The sequence below is a fragment of the Ammospiza caudacuta genome, chromosome 1 (genome assembly GCF_027887145.1).
Source record: "Ammospiza caudacuta isolate bAmmCau1 chromosome 1, bAmmCau1.pri, whole genome shotgun sequence".
Taxonomy (NCBI): domain Eukaryota; kingdom Metazoa; phylum Chordata; class Aves; order Passeriformes; family Passerellidae; genus Ammospiza; species Ammospiza caudacuta.
The window spans coordinates 143,225,832-143,247,958 of NC_080593.1; the positions used below are offsets into that span (position 1 = coordinate 143,225,832).

The 22,127-nt window shown below is 42.2% G+C and overlaps 1 protein-coding gene across 1 annotated transcript in view; it reads left to right on the plus strand.

The window, feature by feature from the left end:
* The first annotated feature begins 386 nt into the window (after nt 1-386).
* The window catches only part of FER1L6 (fer-1 like family member 6), a 64,509-nt gene continuing 42,768 nt past the window's right edge, over nt 387-22,127 (plus strand). The window contains exons 1-11 of the mRNA XM_058808673.1: nt 387-421; nt 8,632-8,714; nt 9,409-9,535; nt 10,158-10,212; nt 10,308-10,439; nt 11,137-11,199; nt 15,813-15,891; nt 17,386-17,542; nt 18,594-18,780; nt 20,342-20,534; nt 21,561-21,901. Of these exons, the coding sequence (XP_058664656.1) occupies nt 387-421; nt 8,632-8,714; nt 9,409-9,535; nt 10,158-10,212; nt 10,308-10,439; nt 11,137-11,199; nt 15,813-15,891; nt 17,386-17,542; nt 18,594-18,780; nt 20,342-20,534; nt 21,561-21,901 (1,452 nt within the window). The remainder of the gene's footprint in view (nt 422-8,631; nt 8,715-9,408; nt 9,536-10,157; nt 10,213-10,307; nt 10,440-11,136; nt 11,200-15,812; nt 15,892-17,385; nt 17,543-18,593; nt 18,781-20,341; nt 20,535-21,560; nt 21,902-22,127) is intronic.

Consider the following 22,127-nt stretch of genomic DNA (forward strand, 5'->3'; position numbering starts at 1 on the left):
TTCTTGTTCAGTGTTTACCAGATTGACTAACCAGGCACCACATTTGCTACCAGCCAGAAGCAAACTTAAATGCAAATAGAACAAGAGGACACAGCCTCAAATGTGACCAGGGAAGTTTTAGATTGGATATTTAAAATTTTTTCTTCACTGAAAGGGTTATCAAGCAGTGAAACAGGCTGCCCAGGAAAGTGGCTGAGTCACCATCTCTGAGGTATTTAAAAGATGTAGATGTGGCACTCAGGGACATGGTTTAGTGGTGAGCTTGGCACTCTCAGGTTAATGGTTGGAATTGATGGTCTTAGAGCTCTTCTCCAGCCTGTTGGTTCTATAAGCTTGGAAAGCCCATTCACCATGTAAAAGGTAGAGACTGAAAGAAAAGCAGCAGGATGGAGCCCTCAACAGTGGTATCTCAGTCCCACAGGTATGTCTAATACCCTCAGGAAATTCTTCCAAGCTTTAAATTAAATTCAGCTAATTATAGCTGAAGACTTTCTCTTGAAGGAAGAGAAAATCAACAAGTCCTTTAATGCTTGTTTTAGCTGCTCCTGGGGGGTGTGATGATTATTCCTGGTAAGAACTAGTCTATAATGCCTTGTGCTGTCTTTAATAATTTCTAACTGCACAAAGTCATGGGAAGTCTTCCACAGTTCAGCAGATGAGGGATCAAGATCCCTGTAGAGGGAATAAAGAGCTCTAAGAGGTGCAGGAACAAAAGAAAGGACCTCTCTGCATGTAATAACTGTGTTCTTTATTTTGTAGGCCTGTGTTAGTATTTAGTAGATCTGTTCCCCAGCTCTTGTGTATTGACATGAGAAATGTCATTGAATAGAACCACTAATTTGCATCTGTTCAGGATGTGGCTTCCTTGTTCTCCTGAATCATGATGCATAAGGATGCTAAATGTCAATGCAAAGTCCTTGGTTTTCTGCAGGAGGGACAAGGTTTGGAAGAGCCAAGGCTGTGTGTGCCAGGGTGGATAGCCAGTGCTTGCAGGCATCCCTGGTGCTGCTCTGGTGCTGCTCTTCTCAGCCTTCTCAGAGTTTGGAGTTTTAGATCATTTGTAGCAGAACCAGGCACAATTCAAAAGCTCAAATTATAGGTTGCTCAGAATGCATATCAGTATACCTGGTATTTCTTCTTCTGCATCTAGGGAATAATTTTTTTTTAAATAAAAATGCTGAAAAGCATGGAAGCAGCTCTGTCAAACCAGTTTCTGCCCCCCAAGAAGGGCTAAAGGTGGAAAGTTGGAAATACAGTTTATGAAACAGGTATGAGCAAGGCCCTCAGCAGTTTCATACACTTAGGAAGTTTATGAGCTGGATGGATATCAGACCCTCTTCCCACAAACTCTATAAATGTGCCTGAAATCTCCTTGAATTCTCTAACTCAACGGCCTTCTATGCAATGTCTGATTTATGTGTCTCACTGAAGAATACCTAATTTGTTCACAACCTCATTTGTTTTAAACTTGTTGCCTGATAATGTCATTGAGTGCTGTGGTTTTGTGGTCTGGGGGTGAAACTGAGACACTCCTTCTCTATCCATCTTTCCATGTCACTCATTATTTTACAGCTCACTTCCAAAGAACACTTCAGGTGTGGTTAAACAATATAGTGAACCCAGATGTTTCTCAAAGACATGGGGATCACATGAGACTCTGATAATTGGGAATGAATTCACCTCCCTGCTCAAGTGTGCTCCAAGAATGGATTTGTTTTTTCACTATCAGCTTTATGCTGGATTAGGTATAATTTTGGCAAAAGCTTATGCTGTATGCTTTGATCATTCAGACAAAAGCATGATAATGAATCCATACCTGATTCAAATCCATGCCAGGTGACCCAGCCATGCATGGATTTGGTATTTATGATCAGGGAATGACCAGAACAGGAGAAACATCCTGAGGTCAGATCTGGCACTGTGCTCTTCTCCAGCAGTGGCAAAAGGGTGGGATATTCAGGGATAGCACATGAGCCTGGGCACTTTCTGTGTCCATTCTCCTTAGCATCCAGAACATTTTTACCATGAGTATTAATGGAGACATCCCCATCCAGTCCTTTTAGTATTTTCAGTCTTGTTTCATCAGGTGCATCCTCATTCTTGTACTGTGTGTAATACTGTGTAAGAATCTGCTTTGCTTTCACCTTATTTGCCAGTTTAAAATTACAAAATTTCATCCTTTTCCCACTCAGTCATCTCCTCTCCAAATGAAGAGTTACAGCTGTGTCAGTCTGTCATAAACTGACTTTTCCCACCCTTTTTCTGTGCCTTCTCTAACCCTGTTGCCTTATTTGAGATGTGGAGACCAAAGCTGTGCACAGAATATGAGACATTAAACTGATTTATTCTGTGTTCCTGTGTAATGACCTTGTGTAGGTTCACCAGTGATTTAAAGGCAAGCTGACACTCACACCTTTCTTGCTGACACCCATCCTGACAGCACAGTGTGGATGCTTTTACTGATGCTGCACATGAGCTGCTAATTCAGAGACCACTAGGGGTGACTCCAGGACCATCTTCTTGTGTTTGGTAGCCAGTTCAGCATTTCTCAGGGATAATTCATTATTTTTACTGTACCACCTGAAAAGCACAAGCTATCATCTCTTTCTCAGGGTAAACAGTCTCTACCAGGACCCTCTTTTGATCACACTTCACAGTGTTTTCTCTGAATTGCTGAGTTTTAGGTTCCTTTTGAGATGGGAATACAAAGCAGCCAACTGTAGCCAGAATGCAGTAATTTAGTGGAATAAGAGGTTCCCTTTCATATTTTAATTTAATTTCTTATGCTAATCTAATGGCTGATTTCAGGTTTTGACTGCTGCAGTGCAAGAAGCAGAAGTTTTACACAGAAATACCCACAAAGACAGCAGAATTTCTCCTGAATAGCTATTTTAGAGCTTTTTCTTGAATGCACATAGCCAGTGTGTAACTAATCCTGACCACTGTATTGTCAACTTGAAATTTTGTTTTCTTATGGAGGAGATATTAATAGTTGAGACAAGACATGTAAAGTCACAGTGTCACATAGATATGAAAAACCCTAAGATTCAGAACTGATACCTTGGCTGCCACTGCTTTTTAAATTGCAGCTTGTCATACAGGATTCTGAATTCACCTTCTTGAAGAGCTGAAGATTTCCTATTGCTTGATAATCCTTGGACCTGTCAAAACAGCAGAACCAAGGGGAAATCAGGAAAAGTGCAAACAAGTAAAGGCAGCTCGTAAAAGCTTCAAGCTTTGAAAGAACCACATCAGAAATAATGGATTTGGGAATAAAGGGAGGTTCTTTGCTGAAGCATGGTGAAGGATCTGACAGTATCTGGACTGAACAAAGCAACCCTGCACTGGGAAACAGAGTGAATTAAATGAATTAATTGGTGAAGTCTTCCCTTAACTTCTATAATCCTGAGAAAAGAAGGCATGAAATGAATACATTTTAACCACTCATTAAGATTTTTTTGCTTTCCATATGCCCAAGATCACAGAATTTATTTTATTCAGCCTTCCTTAATAATTAAATGTAATGCAAAAAATTTCTTCCCTGGGACTTCACTTATTATCACAAATGACATACTGTCTTAATAAAAAATGGTTGTGAATTAACCAACTGTGTTTATGTGACTGTTTTAGATTTAGTAGACTTTTCATTTTGAAGCCACATCTTTGTATTGTAATTATATTTTATTCTTTGGAAAAAGGGATTTAAGTTATGAGATAATTTCCTTGACTAGTTCATATTGTGGGAGTGTTAAAATGAGCCAAGAGTCATTCCTATATTTCAGGTTTGTTGTTTCTTTTTTTTTTTTTTTTTTTTTTTTTTTTTTTTTTATTTGAAATGAAATGAAGTAACATTTTTATGACTTAGAGAACTGGTGTTTATTTCATGGAAATTAGAACTACTCATGTAGGTAATTATTCACCTGGTGCAGTACTGTTTGATCTACTGAAATACTCTTTTGAAAATGAACTTACATTGAAAGAAGTGGAATTGAATTTTAAGGAGCTGAATAATAACCCCACCAAGACATCATAGAAAATGCAAATAAAAAAATCCAAAGATAAAAACCCACTTATCAAATTTTATGTTCATGTACAGGAAGGCAGAAGTATTTTTTCCTCTTTCTTCAGTTTCTGCTTTCTCAGCCAAGGCAACCACTGTGCCCGTGGCTTACAGTCTTGAGGCACTGGGGCTGCCTCAGAGCTGAGGTGCACAAGCCTTTGATCATCCCTGAACTAAATAAGTTTGATGGCTCCAAAATGTTTGCTGAGATTGCTGCTTCTAGAGAGGAAGGGATTTGGGGGGAATAGCAGGGCAAAGCTGCTCCAGTGAGGACTTTCTGCTGCCAAGAGCATGCTGGCAGCTCACTCAGCCTGTCCATGTGAGAGCTGGATGGCCTTGGGGGATGTGCTGGATGAATAAGGATTTGTGTCTGTGTCTGATCTGGTGTGCAGCTCTCGCTCCCTGGTTTCATTCCTCTCTGCCCACCAGGAGCACAGCTCACACACCTGCACAAGGGAAGGGCATCTCAAGGCTACAGAAATGGAACTTGACAAATGTCTTGGTCTATTGCAGCTGAGCCCAAGTCTGGGTTTTTTCTTGAACTAGTTCTGGAAAACTGCTCAGAGAGGGGGCTCTGAGGGAGGGACAGAAGGGCCCTCCTGGAGCTACACATCCTGTGTTTCAATGGCTCAGTTTATTCTTCCAGCCTCCTAAGTGATGGAGAAGTGTTTCCTGCCACCCCTCAGTGAGTGTCCAGGGTGAGGCAGATAACCTGCACCCCACAAGGGCCTATTTGTCTCTGCGTGGCTTGTAACCATTCCCACAGCAGGAAACCAGTCTCCCCTTAAAACAACTCTTCAAGCACACAGACTTTCAGACTTTTGAAAATATTTTGCTGGAAGAAAATACTACATTTAAACAATGTAGAGGAACTCTGAGGTTCAGTAAAGTCATTTGAACTCATGCTGACATGCTGACACCTCTGAAGTGGATTTTTTTTTTTGGCCAACTTTCCTTTAAATTAGACTGCAAATTGCAATTATTGGATATCTAAGAGAGCATTATGCTGTGCAAGAAGTGATCACAAAGCCTCTGCGATGATGGGACAGCTTAGATGAAAAGAAAGAGCATGAAAGCAATTTTGAAAGCTGGACGCTGCCATTAATGAACTTTGACAAGAGGGGAATGAAATTTGTGAGTCTTTTTTTCAAGGTATGAAAATTAATTCAGAGACCCAGTGGACCTGTGGCACTGATAAGAGGAAATGAACACTTGTGTTTACAGATGTGCAAATTCAACATGGTCTGAGTGTAGGCAAATGCTGTGCTGTGGTTGCTGTCCCACTCTTATTTACTATTTATATCAGAGAAGCCCCAATGAATCACACTCATAAACTAAGGTCCATATTGTACTGTGCATATGCAGAAAAGAAAAAGTTCTCCTGACTTCAGATTTTTTTACAATCCCCATGTGAAAGGAGCTGGGACACTCAGTCTTCTTTGAATTAAGAAATGTTCTTGATTAGCTGAGATGGCTGATTTTTAATTGCTTCTAATCAAAGCACTTAAAACAGGAAATCTCTTTGAAGCCTGTTAGAATTCTTTCATCTGCCTTCTGTTTGGGCATGAAATTGCTTTATTCTATCTCAAATTAACTTGTAGGATTCAGTAAGGAGCAAACCCTCTAGTTGTGCATTATGTATCATGTGGGGGTTAAATCTTCACTGAAGTTTGTGAGCAATGCCTCAACACTAACAACCTCCAACTTCCCCACAGGTCCATGACAGGTGAATGAGTTTTTCTGCACCCAAGGCTCTCCTGATTTCCCATCTTTGTGCCTCACTGGTAGCCAGGAGGTCCTGGGGGAACATGGGAGACCTTTCCTCATTATATCTTTGGGGTTTACCTAGAGGTGGCACAAAGTTTCATGCCTTTCTTAGGGATACAGATGGGTATGGATAACTTTGGGGTCATTCTCAAATCTGGTATAACTGCATAGAAGGTCCAAACTTTATCTTTTTAAAATTTACACCATCTTGGGGAAGAAGGGATGAAATGATTTTCAAGTTTTCAGCAGTTTCAGAATTTATGTCAAAACTGCAGGGAAAATATTTTGTGGAAATCGGAAGAAAGTTTACTTTTTTTATTCCTTCCATGAGAACAAACTGTCTACCATAAAAAGCATTTCCACAGAACACTTTGAGGATGCCTAGCTGTTATATTAAGCAGTGTGGATGTTACCCATGTGCACAGTATTAGGGTGTGTGATGGGTTTTCTCCTCGAGCCAGGTCTTATGAGCTCTCAGAGAAGCCATCACATCCAAGATAGCTCTGCTACCTGGAATGGCATAAAATCAACAGGATGGCTTCTGAGGTAGTGTTGGAAACAGAAAAGTTTTAATAAAAGGCAAAATAACAAAGCTCTTACAGTGAAAACTCGAGCTAGGGGCAAGAGGTTTTTGTTCTTGTTAAAACACTTCACAAAAGCAATGATTTCCTTTGTTCTCTTCTTTTTCTAGTGAATTACCCAGGTGGGATTTTTTGGCTTCTGTCCAATTGGCAGCCCTAGGTTTGAGGTGAAGTCCTAAAGATCTTATGAGATGTCTTTTTACTAAGTTGAGGACAGAAACTGAGCTTTTTTTCCTTTTTTAAGGAGACAAAGGATAGGTTGGTTACTTTGTCAACAGGGGGCACATTCCTACAGGTGTGCACACTGACACTGGCTGACAAGTGGTTTACATATCAAAGTGATGCAGCCTGTTGGGAAGGATTGGTTGATTCAGTTCCCTGAAGACTTAATTTACTTAGTTTAGACCCTTACACAGACGATTCTCTCTGGCAAATCCCATGTACAGAGAATGCCACCCTGCTCTCCTGCTGAACACACCCACACTCTTTGTTCCCATAGCTGAGCCTTGCAAGTGACCTGTGCTTGCTGCCTCTCTGGTGCTTGAGGGACACATCTCTGCATGGTTATCCTGGCTAAGGTAACCTCTGGGGTCAGGGACACATCTCTGCATGGTTATCCTGGCTAAGGTAACCTCTGGGGTCAGGGACACATCTCTGCATGGTTATCCTGGCTAAGGTAACCTCTGGGGTCAGGGACAGGGCTCAGGGACACATCTCTGCATGGTTATCCTGGATAAGGTAACCTCTGGGGTCAGGGGTGCAGGAGAGCTCAGGTGCAGCCTGATGCCATTTGTGCCCAAACCTCTGACAGAATAAACCTGAGACTGAAATCTGGTTTACTTCAAAGAGGGATTTTGCTCTTGGCACCATGCAGTTATCCAAAGCTTGGCCAGTTCTCCTTCTGTTACCCTGTGGCACCTTCTCCAGTTCTGTCTTTAGGCAATTTCGAGTGTTATGTAAACATAAGAATCATGGAAGACAGCCCAGTTAACACATCACGTTTATTAATGGCCACTTCCTGCAGCCACTCTCTGATTCTTGCTTTGCTTGATGTCTGTTTTTGTCTGGGTGCTACATTTCCACTCATACTGATCAGATTTTAGGATCCTTTGGCACAAATAAGTTGTACATTTTCTGCTATTGTACACTACATTGCTGTCATTCCTCTTGGGCTGGCCAGTAAACTTGATTTGCTTGCTCTGGGTACAACCTTTAAACATTACCAACTTCCCTTTCCAGTTTGCAGTATCTTTTCCTCCACAGTTTGAGTTTGCAGATGATTTCAGATGTTTGAGCACTGGTCACCATCAGATTTACTCAGCTTGTAGGTGCCTGCTTGTTTTGGCTCATTGGACTGTGTGCTTCTGCAGGTAAATTTTTATACCTGCAATAATTTAGGCAAACAAATCCTCTGATGACAGGGAGAAGAAAATTTGCTGAATATTTGTCACTGCATGTTTGTGGCCAACAAAGAACCTGAAAAATGCTGCTATTATATGAAACCCTTTGTGTTTCCTGTCACCACTTGGTTTGTTTGCTAGTCCAGTTAATAGCACAAAGTTCTCAAGCAGCATAGATTGTTTCTCCCTCTGAAACATGTGGCATATTTATTTTCTTGGAAGAACTGGTGCTAGGCAGAAACACCTCTCTAACACAGCTTGAGGAGTAACCTTGTTCAGGCTTGTTCATTGCTTTGCTGTTGAAGGGGAGTGAGAACTACCTCAATTATGCAGTGTATGTGCCACTGATATCATGGGTGTAGTGGGTGTCCTGACCAAGGTATTTACACAAATGACTTTATCTCAATTCAGTGGAAAACTGCTGTTGTTCTGGATCCTCTAATCTGCCTTTTATCTCTGGTCTTATCAATCACAGGCATAAGGAATGAGCTACATGTGTGGGAAGTTAGTAGATTGGAAACTTATCTTTGATTTCCTTTCTTTGCATCTTGCCATCTTGGTTTGAACAGAAGTTTTGGCTCTTGTCACTTTATGTTTGTCTGTACATGGCCAAATTAAAAAAACCAAAACTATATTGGATGAAGCAAAAAGTCAGAGCTTTCTCTTGTTTCTCTCCTTTGCTGTCGATAAAAGGAAATTCAGAATATAATGATCTTGCTAGGAAATCAAAACTCCCTCTTAACAACTCCTTGAGTTAAATTAGAATCCAGTACAGAGAAAAGTTTGAAAACACTGCACTAATCAATTTTCTTTACTTTTTCAGAAAGGGGCTGTTTGCTGGCATGAAGCTGAAGAAGAAGAAAAAAGGCGAGAAAGGGCTGACTATTGCAAACAAAGATGCATTGGGTAAGCCTCATAAATCAATATTTCAACAGGGATGAGCAGGTGGTAGGGGGATTATATTAGATCTGATTTCATGTGAACTCATTTGAATTGTGTCTCAAGGCTTAGCATTGATAAAACTGGCAGTAAACTCCTTATCACTCCCAAATAAACAAAGAGCTAATTCCTTTTGCATTAACTGTTTCATGAAGTTCACATTCAGGTTCGGTGAGTTCACACTGCTCTATCTGGTACAGTAAACTAAAAATGTCAGCCTGTCTCTTTCCATAGAGAGATGGCACATTTTTGAGAGTTTTTTTCCTACTTTACAGGTAGCTAATTTACTACAAGTGTGTAATTCCTCCAGAAGTTTTGCTTCTTTTAGAAAGAAGCACCATAAATACACAGCCTGCTGTGATGGCTGGATGGGCTGGCTCAATAAAGCTGGCAGCTTTACTCAGTAGTGTGTGTGTGCCTGTTGTGAGTGCACACAGGGTGAGGAGAGTGGCCACGGCCACATGGATTTGGGAAATTTTGCACAGGAGGGGAGCTGCTGCTGTAATCAATGCTGCTCAATACGAGAATACCTCTAACTGGGACACCCAAATAAATAAAATATTCAGTTCATGATGATGAGTTCATTGCTCTTCTTCAAGTGAGCTTTTTGCTACTGGAAATCAAATGTGGGTTTTACTTCCTTGTCTGTTTTCTTCATCAGGTGATCATGATGAGATTGCAAGTTTTCTCCATGACACTCTTGGAAGACAGGAAGAGGCAGAGGAAGACCTTGTGAACAGTGATGCTCTGTCTAGTGCTTTTGGATCCTTAAGCCCAAATAGGAAAAGGTGCCTCTTCATGTATCTTACCTACCATCCCCCTATACATCTTTTCCAGATCCCTGTTTCCCAGGAAGGGGAACCCTTGTACAAAACATCTGACAGAAAATCCCTTTGCTGACAACAGTGATCTCTTCACTCCTGCTCTCCCACATGACAGAGTAGAATGCACTTGTCAGCTCAGAGATATCACCAGGTGCTATCCAGTGCAGGGAGAAGTTGAAATTGATCCTGAGCATGCCTCAGCTGTGCTAAGGAGCTCTGCTAAACAAAACAAGCCAAAGGGAACTGCAATGTCCACAGTGAAGAGCTTGTGTAGTTGTGCTTTTCATGCAGGAGAGGAATGCAGTCTACGGAAGAATGGAGTCAAACCTAATGGGAACAACAAGAGAAATCATTGCCATGATAGGTGGCTGCACTGGTTTGTGTGGATGCAAAACATTTCCCTGTCAAAGAGTATATGAGAAAACCAGAGATGGTCTCTGCTTAGGCTCTCTCAAGCCTAACAGTTCACAACAAAACTGTCTGCCATAACTAATACTCATTTAGTGTTGAGAAGTCTTTCTAATGTGTGCACAAGTACCAGTTCTTGCCTAGAGATGTCTAATGACTTCTTCTGTCATTTAAACAGGGCAAAGCTGGTGACCAGAATTCATGAAGAGGAGCTGAAATCCCAGAACTACCAGGTGAGCAGGGGGTGACAGCCCTTGTGTGACTGTGAATTCCTCAGGCAGGCTGGACCTGAGCCCAGGAGTGTCCATGGTGTCCCTGTGCCCCACAGATTGCCATCACCATCATCGAGGCCAGGCAGCTGGTGGGCGAGAACATCGACCCCGTGGTGATCATCGAGATAGGTGATGAAAAGAAGCAAACAACAGTAAAGGAAGGCACAAATGCCCCTTTCTACAATGAAGTAAGTGCTTTCTCTTAAAAAAGACACTTTCTTCAATGGTTCTTCTGGATGGACTCTGCCATTTGGTAGCTCATAAGGGGATGAATTAAATATACAGCACCTGTCTGAGCAGGCAGGTCTCTCCAGGAGACAAAGCACCAGCAATAGCTCCCTTGGGTTTTAGATCTGTTTGTTCTTTCTCTTCTCAAGGTCTGTCCAGCCTGTTCCCACCCTCTCAGCACATTCTGCCTTACCACCGCTGCTACTGCAGTTTTTTAAATCATCCATTTAGGAGCTTTGTCTATACTGCACCCCCCCACACCTCCACTCCCTTTTCTACTATTTCATGCTTTCAGCCTTTCCTTGACATATGTTTGCTCCAATTAGTGACAAATCACACCAAAACAACCCCCAAAACCAAATTCCTTGTGCCTCCTGTCCCTTTTGACAATGCCTTCTGATGCAGACTGAGGCCCATGGGCATTTGTGAAGCAACTCTTATGCAGCCATGCAAGGAATAGAGTAGAAAACAAGTCTGGGCCATGGCAGTAACACATCAGGGACAAGGAGAGAATTTTGCTTTGCCCACCACTGCCCCCCTGCACCCCCAGCATCTCACCTGGGCTCTGTGCAGTAACACAAATTCTGAGCCATGCAGCTGACAGCACTGTCTGCCTGCCCAGGGATGGTTCTCATCTGCTGCCCCCTCTTCCCACAGTACTTCGTGTTCGACTTTGTTGGACCACAGGTGTTGCTGTTTGACAAAATAATCAACATCTCTGTAAGTACCCAGGAAACCTTAACACAGTAAGTAAAGGTCATTGGTTTTGTGTCACTTCAAATCTAAATGATTCTTAATGTAGTTTAAAAGAAATAATTTTAAGTACCAAGAGTGCTAGAAAGTTACCATGAAGTACAGGAAAGAGGATAGAAAAGAGGATAAGCAGGAGGAGTCAGCTGCTGGTAGAGATTTGAAGGAACATACCCAAAAGGAAGATTTAGTCTGCATTTTCAGGGACACTCATTGCTGCTGTAGCAAACTGCAAGGAAGAATGAGAAATTCATCTTAGGTCTCTCTTCTCACTACCTTCATCCATCTAATTTTCAGCCTGCCACTTGATTCAGATGACTGAGTTGGAACTTCTTGTTTACATCAGTTCCTCAGATATAACTGTCTCTAACTAAATGAAACTAAACTAATGCAGACACTTTTCCTCAGCAGGGGCTCTTGGGCTGCCTGAGTGTCACTGGTTGGTTGCTATTAGCATGGGGGTGCTCTCCAAGAGTTCATTGCTGCTTCCACTGCTCATTGCAACTAAAGTCCCAGCAAAACTACAGGGGCACCCTATTGCTCTCTACAAATACCTGAAACAAGGTTAGAGACAGGTGTGGCTTGGTCTCTTCTCCCAAGTAACAAATGACGGGACATTCCACAAGGAAATGGCCTCAAGTTGGACCAGGAGAGATTTAGACTGGCTATTAGGAAAATTTCTTCACTGGAGGGGTAGACAGGCATTGGAATAGACTGCCCAGAGAAGCAGTGGAATCACCATCCCCAGAGGGAATGTGGCATGTGGATGTAGCAGCTGGGGACATGGTTTAGTGGTGGACTTGGCAATGCTGGGTTAATGATTGGGCTCCATCTTAAAGATCTTTTCCAACCGAAATGATTCCATGTTTCTGTGACTTCTCAGAACAGTCCGGATGGAAGACACACATGCTCTTGGGCTTAGACATTGGATAGTGATGTGCAGTTTGGAAGGCCAAGTCTATGGAACCATGTTAATTATCTTCTCCAAAACTCATCACCACATATAGCAAAGCTGCTAAGGAATTAAAGATCTCATGAGACTCTGGACAGTGCTGTATTTGTATTATTTGGAAACTCCAACAGCTGTGCCCTTCACGAACTCTTGTTTTTGCTAAAAGTCCATCCATTTTGTCAGAGATTTCTCTGGCAATAAACAGTGCAACAGTTGTTGCTGCAGGAAAAGCTCTTTTTCTCTGGAGTGCTCTGTCCATTTCAATAACTTCCACAAGGAAAGGATCTGTGCTGGTTGAGCTTGGCAGAAACAAGCAGTGCTCAGGAGCTATAGGACACATCACTCTCTACTTCCTTTTCTGAGGTGCCAATAGAGTGACTTTCCCAGCTACAGAATAAAATGTGTTCATTTACACATGGACAACTGGACAGCTAGGTTTTCAGTGCTGGGAGTAAACTAACAGTTGGAATCCTAAAATTCCATTAACATCCACTGTACCATGCTCAAAGCTCAGATGTATGAAGTTCAGAACTACATAAGGTATCTGCAGATCTGATCTCAGCTGTGAGGACAGAATTTTCTACAGGCTGGCAATGGGATGGGAGCAGATATCACCTCACAGCTGTGACATATCACAGCCTGTGGCCCCATGGGTGTTTCAGACATGGTTTGTGTAGCAGCACACTGCCAAGGCACCAGCTCCTGTGTGCTGCTGATGCCATTGGGGATGTAGAGTTATTTTCTCTGAGATATGGCCAGTCTTTCCAATCTCACATTCTTTTGATAAGGATTCCATATATCCAGTGGTGGAGGGGGAAATGCCAGCTTTCTTCTGACTGCAATGGAGTGTGGGAAAACGCGCCACCATTACCTGCTGTGTATCTGCACAGTTTCATCAGGCTCAGCAAACTTATTTTATTTATAGCTGATGAAGGTGCAACACTAAGAAATTAAAGGTCTTCTAGGTAAAAATGACTTTAGGAGAAAGCTCAGTAACAACAATGAGCTAACCTTGGGCAGTGTTCAGATATGCTACTGAAAACAGAGATTCATTACCTTGCAACATAGTTCTGGAGAATGCAAACTATCAGGGGAATAGAAATAAAGGAGGAAATATGTGTGTTGGAGGTGAAGGAAACCCTGAGGGATGGAAAGTTTCACAGCACTTGCTTAGAATGAATCTTACTTAAGAAGAAGCAAAGATTAGCGGCCTCCATTATGAACTTATCTGCATATGGAAGCTCAAGGAAAACAAAAAAGTTAGTGCCCTTGTCCATCAGTCTAGTAGTTAGTCTAGCTGTATTCAAACCCTGCATTTGAGAGAAAAATGAGACACTTGATTTTCCCAGCACCTGCTAATTACTAGATTTTTTCCTTCATTATTATCTTCCTGTACATTTCAGCAAACTTGTGGTAATACCATAGTTAAACTAAGGTGGCTCTTGTGAGCTAAAACTGTATCTCCCTTACTGAAATATTCCTCAGTGTAACACTATGCATATTTGTGCTCATTCACAAAATCTGACGAAAATCCTTCAGTCATCTACAGTCAAGTGTGAAAAGACACAAATCTTTAATTAGATATGGTGTGGATGTGATGTTCTCCCTCAGAGAAGACAAGAGGCGTTTGCTATAGACTTCATGCTCACTTGCTTTGTTGCATTCGAAGAAAATACACTTGGAAAAAAAATGATGAGGAAAGATGTAGAGTGTTTGATAGAAGCAGTGAGGTATTGCCTCAGCATTAAAAGCAACCTGCACTGCAGGGAGTGGAAACCTGCATCATTTCAGTGGAACAGGGGCATTTACTTTTCACGAAGCAAACCTCAGGGACAGAGAAGTGACTTTTACACATTTAACATTTAACAATCTCTGGACAGGCTGTCATGGAGAGGAAATGAGCAAACAGCAGTGAGACAGCACCACTTTGGACTCACCACACACCCTCATCTTGGTTTTGAGTCTTAAAGAAGCTTGTGGGTTTTTTTCCCCACAGAAAGGCTACAGCCTTCTTCCCCCTTTAACCTACCCTCATTGGATCTGTTGATTTGGGCATTCCCACATATTCCTCCAAAGCTGTAATATTGCCTGGCTTCAGAGAGAAGCCCAACAGATTTCAAGGCTTGTTCCCAGCCCTGTGTGTGCTGTACTCCAACCTCACAGGAGGGAGAGTCCAGGGCTAGGATGGGACCTGACAGCACCAGGGATTGAGGAAAAGCAGTAATTGTGCATGAAGCACTGACTTCAGACTAACTCCTCTTCCACATGAGGTTATTTAATTTTTCAGCTTAATAGTAAAGTAAAACTGTTCCTTTGTCCACTCTTAATTTTTCAGCTCTAGAAACTGCTTCTGTGTTGAGGTGAGGAATTACCAAGGACAGCTGAGTGTGTTCCTCAGGTCAGAGTGGCATAGTGGCCATAGGCCCTTAACAGGGAAGGACATTATATTGCAATTAGAAACTTCTTGAATTTTCTGGTGAATCTTCATGAAGGTGTCAGTGATATTTATTTGGAAATGTATGTCTCCTGCTCTTGAAAAGTGTAGAAAATAAAGTCACATGACCAATCCAGTGCAAAATTGCAAAAGTCTTCCTATCCAGAAATATCCTTATCTACAATGTGTTGGTCCAAAGAGAGAATGTGATGTGTTCCAGACTCCTGAAATGCTGTTGAAGGCTTGATTGTTTACTTCCAATATTTAGATTAAACTTCTGTAGACTTGAAAGAGCTTAGTTTCTCTCTGCAATTTGGGCAAGGTGCTCCAGAAAACTTGGCCTCTTTCAGAAGCTTTTTCAAAACAAGGAATAGGTTTCAACTTCTTAAGCTGTTCTGAAACCAGGTGAGACACATTTTTTGAGAAATACAGCTCTAGAGCAAATCTTCCATTAGAAGAAGCCTCTGCCTTGTCTGTAAAGTGAGCCCCATGCAAGTATTTGAAAACAAGAAACGGAAATACATAGGTCTGGGAATCATGGCAATTGAAAATTATTAATTAAATTTGAATTAAATTAAATTCATCGCTTGGCAGGAAGAATACAGAGACAGACTCACTGGGGCCTGCTTGCCATCTAATTTACATCTATATCACTTCTCTGATTTCATTAATATCGTGGGGGGTAGATTAGAAATGACTCTCTTGGTTTATGTGTACATTAAAATGTTGCCAAGAAACTCATTCTTTCTCCTCCGAGCGTACTCTGTTTTTATGGCAATTCAGCTATTGCACAGTGATAGGATTTCTGCAGCCTAGTCTGAAACCAGTTACATCCCATGTGTTTATATTCATTATGATTTAGCTAAAACTGCCAGGATAAGTAATATAAATGCACCTGCTCTGAAGGAGCAGGTGCTCTAATCTTGATCTAATTCTTGCACTCTATCCCAGGGACCTGGGATGAACCTGTGTGATTCCACTCAGATGCAATTATATTGTTTTCTAAATAGGCACAATGTTGGGTAAAAGACATATTTCAAATATTGGTGTATCTGCTGTGGCTATGTGCCCCCAGTTTTGGGTGGTGCTGGGTGTTGATGCTTATTGCCTCTGAACTAAATGTGATCTTTGGATGCTCTTTCTTGGGCTGACTGTGAAGAGAGATAGTGCCATTCTTTAATCAGCTTTTTCTAACAGGTTATGCACAATAAACTGATTGGGAGTGTGCTGATAGGCTCCTTTAAAGTGGATCTGGGGACAGTGTACATTCAGCCAGGTGAGTGATGCATTTTATGCCATTTTTGTCTGCTAAGAGAGATTTGAGGCAGGGCAGGAGAGGAGAGGAGAGGGAGATGTGCTGCTTTTCCACTCAGATGGTTGTAGTTTACTCCAACTTAAAGCTTTTGGGAGAGTTGTTTTCTTATTTGGATAGCAGAGTACCAGCCAAACTGTTAGAAAGAAGTTCAGCACTGAAAACACCTTGGCAATCTGCTCATTGGTGGATAGCACTTTTCAAGGGTGGTATTTCTTTAAGTGGTCAGAGTGGGCAGCTGAATATTCTACAAAATCCAGCTGCACTCATTTGCTACAGAGCATCCAAAGCTCTTTCACCTGTGTTGGGGTAAAAGGAACAGAGGGAGGGAGACCAGGATGGAGAGGGGAAGGATGGTGAGGAGAGCACAAGACAAGAGGAGAAGCAGATCATAACAGGAGAGAGAAGATGACAAAGAGGTGACCATAGGTCCACTTGACTTGTCATCTTCAGAGCTGTTCGGTGCTTTCTGACATTTGAACCTAAGAAAAGATCACCTACTTCTCTTTTGGAGTTTTTTAGAACCATCCACAAAACATGTGCCTTTTTCTCTTCCTCCTTGGTCTCTTCTTCCTCCTTGGGAAAGAACATATTTAGGCCACTTGCTGTAGATGTCACACACTTATAGCAAGAGTGTAGAGTTGCTTGGGCCACCCTCTCTGCAGGGTTCCTGTAAGAGTCAGAGAGGAATGGCCTATCTGCAGTGAGCAGTCTACATCCATGTTCAAGCTGTGTCAGTCTTGAGTTCTGTCCTGTATCTCCTGCTCACACCCTAACAGGAGGGTGGTGGCTGAGGGTTGATCTTGAGCTCATATCCCTGGTATTCTGTGGTGTCTCCTTCCCACTCCTTTACCCACCCAAGGTGATGTTCAATGACTTAACATGAGATCCTAGGACCTTTCTTGATGGGGTTGTTGAAACAGAATTACAGCAAGGGCTGTTGCGGGGGAATTGTCTTGAACATTTTCCTCCTTGAAAGATGGAGCTGAAGATGCTTCTGGTTCATTCTTCTTCCTCTGATGGCTGTCCACTCTCCTTCCCTTTCTCAGCTGTCTGCCAGCATTACAGTGGCCACAGCACCCAGCAGGGGTTTTCTGCTGGAGTTCTGAGTACTTCAGAGAGTTCTCATCAAGGAGGTGGCCTTTCCTCATGAGGGCTCAGCCTCAGTTCAGCTGCTGAAATCTCACCCAGGCTTCCACTGGTCTGTACTCACTGATCTCAGTAAAGAGTGATGAAAATGAGCTTGTTTCTGACAAGCTCTGGATCAATCCTTTGCTTGCCTTTTTGATCACAAAATATTTTGGACCCTCTAGAAGTGTCTGGTAAACAAATATATTTCAGCACAATTCTCCTGACAGCACAAACATAGTTTGATGTACCTTTTCCAGGAGTGAAGAGGAAGACACTTGTATGTTTTTATATCCTCTATTTGAGTGTTTAAGCTTGTCCTTCTTACAGGTCATCAGTTTTGTGACAAGTGGGCACTTCTCACAGACCCTGCTGACATTAGGACAGGAGCCAAGGGGTACCTGAAGTGTGACCTCAGTGTGACGGGGAAAGGTGATGCAATACAAGCCACACAGAAAACAGCTGATACCGAGGAACAGATTGAAAAGTACTGCAATAATTTTTTTTATTTACTGCTTTCTTCCTTACTAGGTGTCTCAATAAGTCTCTGCCCTCATTTCAATCCTTTCCTTGTTAACTCAGGGTTAATTGCAGGATAGCATTGTACACCTGGTTGTTCTCACATCCTCAAAGAATTTTTACAATCCTCTCATCTAAATTGAAGGGCACATTAGGGTCACTTCTCTGCAGCTGATAGAATTGACCAAGTCCTGTTGGCTAAGTTCCAAATGACCCCTGGCAGAATGTCCATTGATTTGAAACCAACTAATGATTACTTAAATCAGTGAAGCAAGAAGAAAAAATATGAGGAAAACCTATTCCTTGTCCACTCTTGGATGTGAGCGTGTGGATATTTCCATATCCTTAGGTAAACTCAAGTACGTTATCATTCTCTTTGTAAAATACAGAAGTTCAAGGTGGTAAATATGCTACCAGCATACTTTAAATTTTACCTGAGCAATGTTTCTGGTCAGTACTGACATCCTGGACCAAGTCTGTGGAAAGTCACCAAGTTGATGGAGCACATGGTCTATGGGGAAAGGTGGTGGGTATTGGGTTTTTGAACCCAAAGGAGAGCACTCAAAGGGGCTTCATCATACATGAGGAGGGCAGAGACAGGCTCTTTTCAGATGAGTGGCTCTTTTCAGTAGAAGGATGAGAGGCTTTGGAGGCAGGTTAGAACAATGAAATTTCAGAACAGATTGTTTTTTACCATCGATATGGTCTAATGAAACAGGGGCCCAAAGAGAGTGGGAAATCTATGTCCTTGAAGATATTCAGAATTTACTGAACAAGGCCCAGAGAACCTTATCTGGCTGGACCTGATTCTATATCACATAGAAAAGTTTGCTGAGTAATGCCATATAATTTTCTTGTGGTAAAAGATTGGTAGTGGTTCAGATGAAAAAGCAAATTCATACACCTTTTTGTGTCTTCTCAGATTCATGCTAACCCAAGATCACAGTGCTGGCGGGAAAAATATCACTTCATTGTCCAAGTTTTCAATTTTAAGACAACAGCTTCTCTTTTCCTTCCAGGAATCTCTTGATCCCCAAAGGCTTTCCATCTGAAAGACCATGGGCCAGATTTTATGTGAGAATTTACAAAGCAGAAGGACTTCCAAAGATGAACTCTAGCATCATGGCCAATGTCACCAAAGCATTCATAGGCGACAGTAAGGACCTTGTGGATCCCTATGTGGTGGTCATGTTTGCAGGTCAAATGGTAATTGGGATCCTCTTGATCACAAAAGTAGGCCTTATTTCCTATTAGCTGGGCTACAGGCAGTTGATTATGCTGATGTTCTTTAACTTAGTGTTACATAAATTAGGTAAACATGTATCTTGGTCATCAGAAAATGTTCAGTTCTTAAATTATGCAGAAATAAAGTAATGGAGACATTTAATGCCAGCAGATCTAATATCAGGTTCACGGCAGTAGGTTACAGGCAGGCAGCAGGAGGGGAAAGAGAATTCTGTAGCACTAAAACACTGAGTTACAAGACAGTGATTTACACAGCATGGGATCAGGTGAGAGCTGTGTTCTGGTCTCCCTTGAGTGAAATAAGGAGGCAGGGCTGAAATCAGTGAATGTGGTTCAATCAGGCTTTTAGGGCTATGTATTGATTTCTGAATTACTCTGCTGAAATTCAGGACCCTCTCAGCTTTCCTGATTAGAGTAAACATTTAACAGACTGGCAGTGCTGCCTGGCTTCATTGCTCCTAGAGCAAGTTCAGCATCAAACATGGTGTGACAGATACTGCTTAGAGAGGCTTCTGACTCTGGTGGAAGAGGAATGCAGGGAGGTCCAGGGCCTGGTTCCCCTGGGGTGCACCATGAAATCCTGTGTCAGAGAGCCTGTCTTGATTACTGGCGCAAATAAACAAAGAATCAAAATGGAAACTATTTTAAGCCAGCAATGGTTTCTGTGTGCAAGGAAGCCTTAGGGACAGCTCCAGTTAGTCCTTTTCAGATGTTTCAGGCATGAGAACAAGGATCTTAGTACTGAATCCAAATTGCAAAGTACTACTGTGGGTTAAACCAGGCAAACACATGCAGCACCCTCAGGTTCAATAGAGGACTGAAGGAGACAGGAATGGGTCACTGATGTGAGTTTGCACACTGGTGTGCAAATTAGGGTTTTATAGTGAGGCTTGGTGGGTTTTCTGACTCAGTTCTCTCCATTTAATGTGAGAGTGTAAATCCTGCCACTTCCAGTGACTGTACAGACTGTGACGCAGTCCTGCCATCTCCTTAGGTTTGGAAGAACAGCTAGGGGTAGCCAGGACCTACCCCTCTTGCACACAGGCATATACCCAGAGCATGAACCACAATAATCATAGTTTATGCTAGATAAATTGCCTCATTTAAGGAAATCCCATTGGTACACACAGCCTGGAATCTGTAATGAATTTAGTCTTTTATGAAAAAACTGCACTGCATCATCACTGCCCAGATATTTCAAAAGACATTTGAAGGTGTGCAGTTTGTAGAAGAAATGCCAGTCTGGCTTTACAGATACATTTTGTTAATAAGGGTCCTGAAGTATTAGATTTTAGTCTCTGCTCTGTGCATGTGAGAATTCTTCAGCCATAATGTGGTCTTTTATTAGATATGGAGTGCAAAATGAAGAAGCTAATAGAAAAGCCAAAGTACTTTCAAGAGAGCGTATTTGTGCTTTAAAAATGGCCAGAGAGATGCTGCTAAGTGCAATTGCTGCTGTACTCAGTGCCATTCTCCAGAGTTCAACCCTTCTGGAATTAAATTGGCTGGACTTCCATTCCAGGGCCGGACAACAGTGCAAAAGAACTGTGCAGATCCTGTGTGGCACGAGCAGATTGTCTTCAAGGAAATGTTCCCTCCGCTCTGTCGGAGAGTCAAAATCCAGGTCTGGGATGAAGGCAGCATGAATGATGTGGCCTTGGCTACCCACTTCATTGATTTGAAGAAAATATCAAATGAACAAGATGGTGACAAAGGTAAAGGGGAAAATATCTGTTCCAGGATATACCTTTGAGGTAAAATCTACTTGCATGGGATCTTGGCACCGGCTAATCCTAATTTAGAGATGTCCAGAGTTCAAGTGTTGGTTCTGAGACACCTTCTGTTGCTTAATTTCACATTATATTACGTTGTGCTTGGCACATGGAGGGTCTGACATTGCTGTTCTTGTTAAAGGGCTGCTGCATAATTTGTTACCATCTGTGTGGCTGTGACAATAGTCTGCTCTAATCCATTGGGGATGACAGATGTACGTTTATAGTTCATGTGAGTTTCTATTAAGCAATGAAGCCACAAACTGAAAATCACTAAAAATCAAAGGCAGAGCAGGCTTGTATTTTGGATCTACCCACTGGAGCAAAGTGTTTAGGTAAGGCTCAGCTGGGTGCAACCTCAGCCCAGGGAGGCACCATGGACTAGTGTCTTATGCTCTATTTGAGGAGAGACTCTCTACCTGGAGTCTTTTGACTGATGTTTGAGTCTACCTGTATAGCCTTGTTTATGCTGTGTGATGTATATGTGGAACATGGTCAGTTATCACAGCTCAGTGAAAGCACAGTAATTCCTTAAACCTGCCAATCCAAATATGCATCTCAGTCCTTAACCAGAAGATAAAAGAAAAATTTGTATAAATTGAGTAACACAGACTTGAAACAGTTTGACCTACAGGAGAAAGCCTCCATCCTCTCCCATCATGTCCCAGTCTGTAGTCTGCAGCAGCAAGCTCTTTTTCAAGTGATGCAATAGACCTCCTGCCCAGAAGGTGTGGTACCATCACCTTCTGAGAAAGACCTCCCGGCAGGGTTGGTTGGGTACTGACAGAGGTTTCTTGGGGTCTAAGAACTGCTCGGCAAAGCAGTGCTCTGTGTGAAATGATTCCTCACTGCCCAGAAATGGGTTCAGGTTTGGCTTTTGGGGTATTAGAGGCAAGATTTTTTGAGCAGACAATGAGGAGAGAACACTAATACCCAACAGAAAAGCCACAAACGTTACTTTATCTCCAGGGTTTTTGCCTACCTTTGGGCCTGCCTGGATCAATCTCTATGGCTCACCCAGGAACCACAGCCTCATTGATGACCATCAGGAGCTTAATGAAGGTTTTGGAGAAGGGGTCTCCTTCAGAGGACGTCTCTTCCTTGAGATTGCTGTGGAGATACTTTCAGGAGGAGCCCGTGAGTCCAAGTTTTCAAGCATTATCAAGGATATCAAACTGTCATCTAAAGATAAAGCACTGAAAGGAAAAGACAAAACTGACAAAGCAGGAGAGGACCGAAAGTCAGCTTCTCCTTCAGACAAGATGAACTCAACTGAAGTGGAAGTTGAGCCATTTGATGTACCTTTAGAGGTCAGTATGATATTAAGAGAGTGGTTGTCATGTGTCTCTAAACCTCCAAGAATGGCACTGCTGTGTGTATTTGGGGTCAAGCCTTATAAAATTCCTTTTTGTGCTCCCTACAGTTTCTCCACACTTTCACAGTCTTGGGACCTCCCCACAATAATTCAGCACAAATGCAGCATTAATGTGTACCTGTAACTCAAAAACCTCTCAAGTAGGATTTGGTGTTCATAAA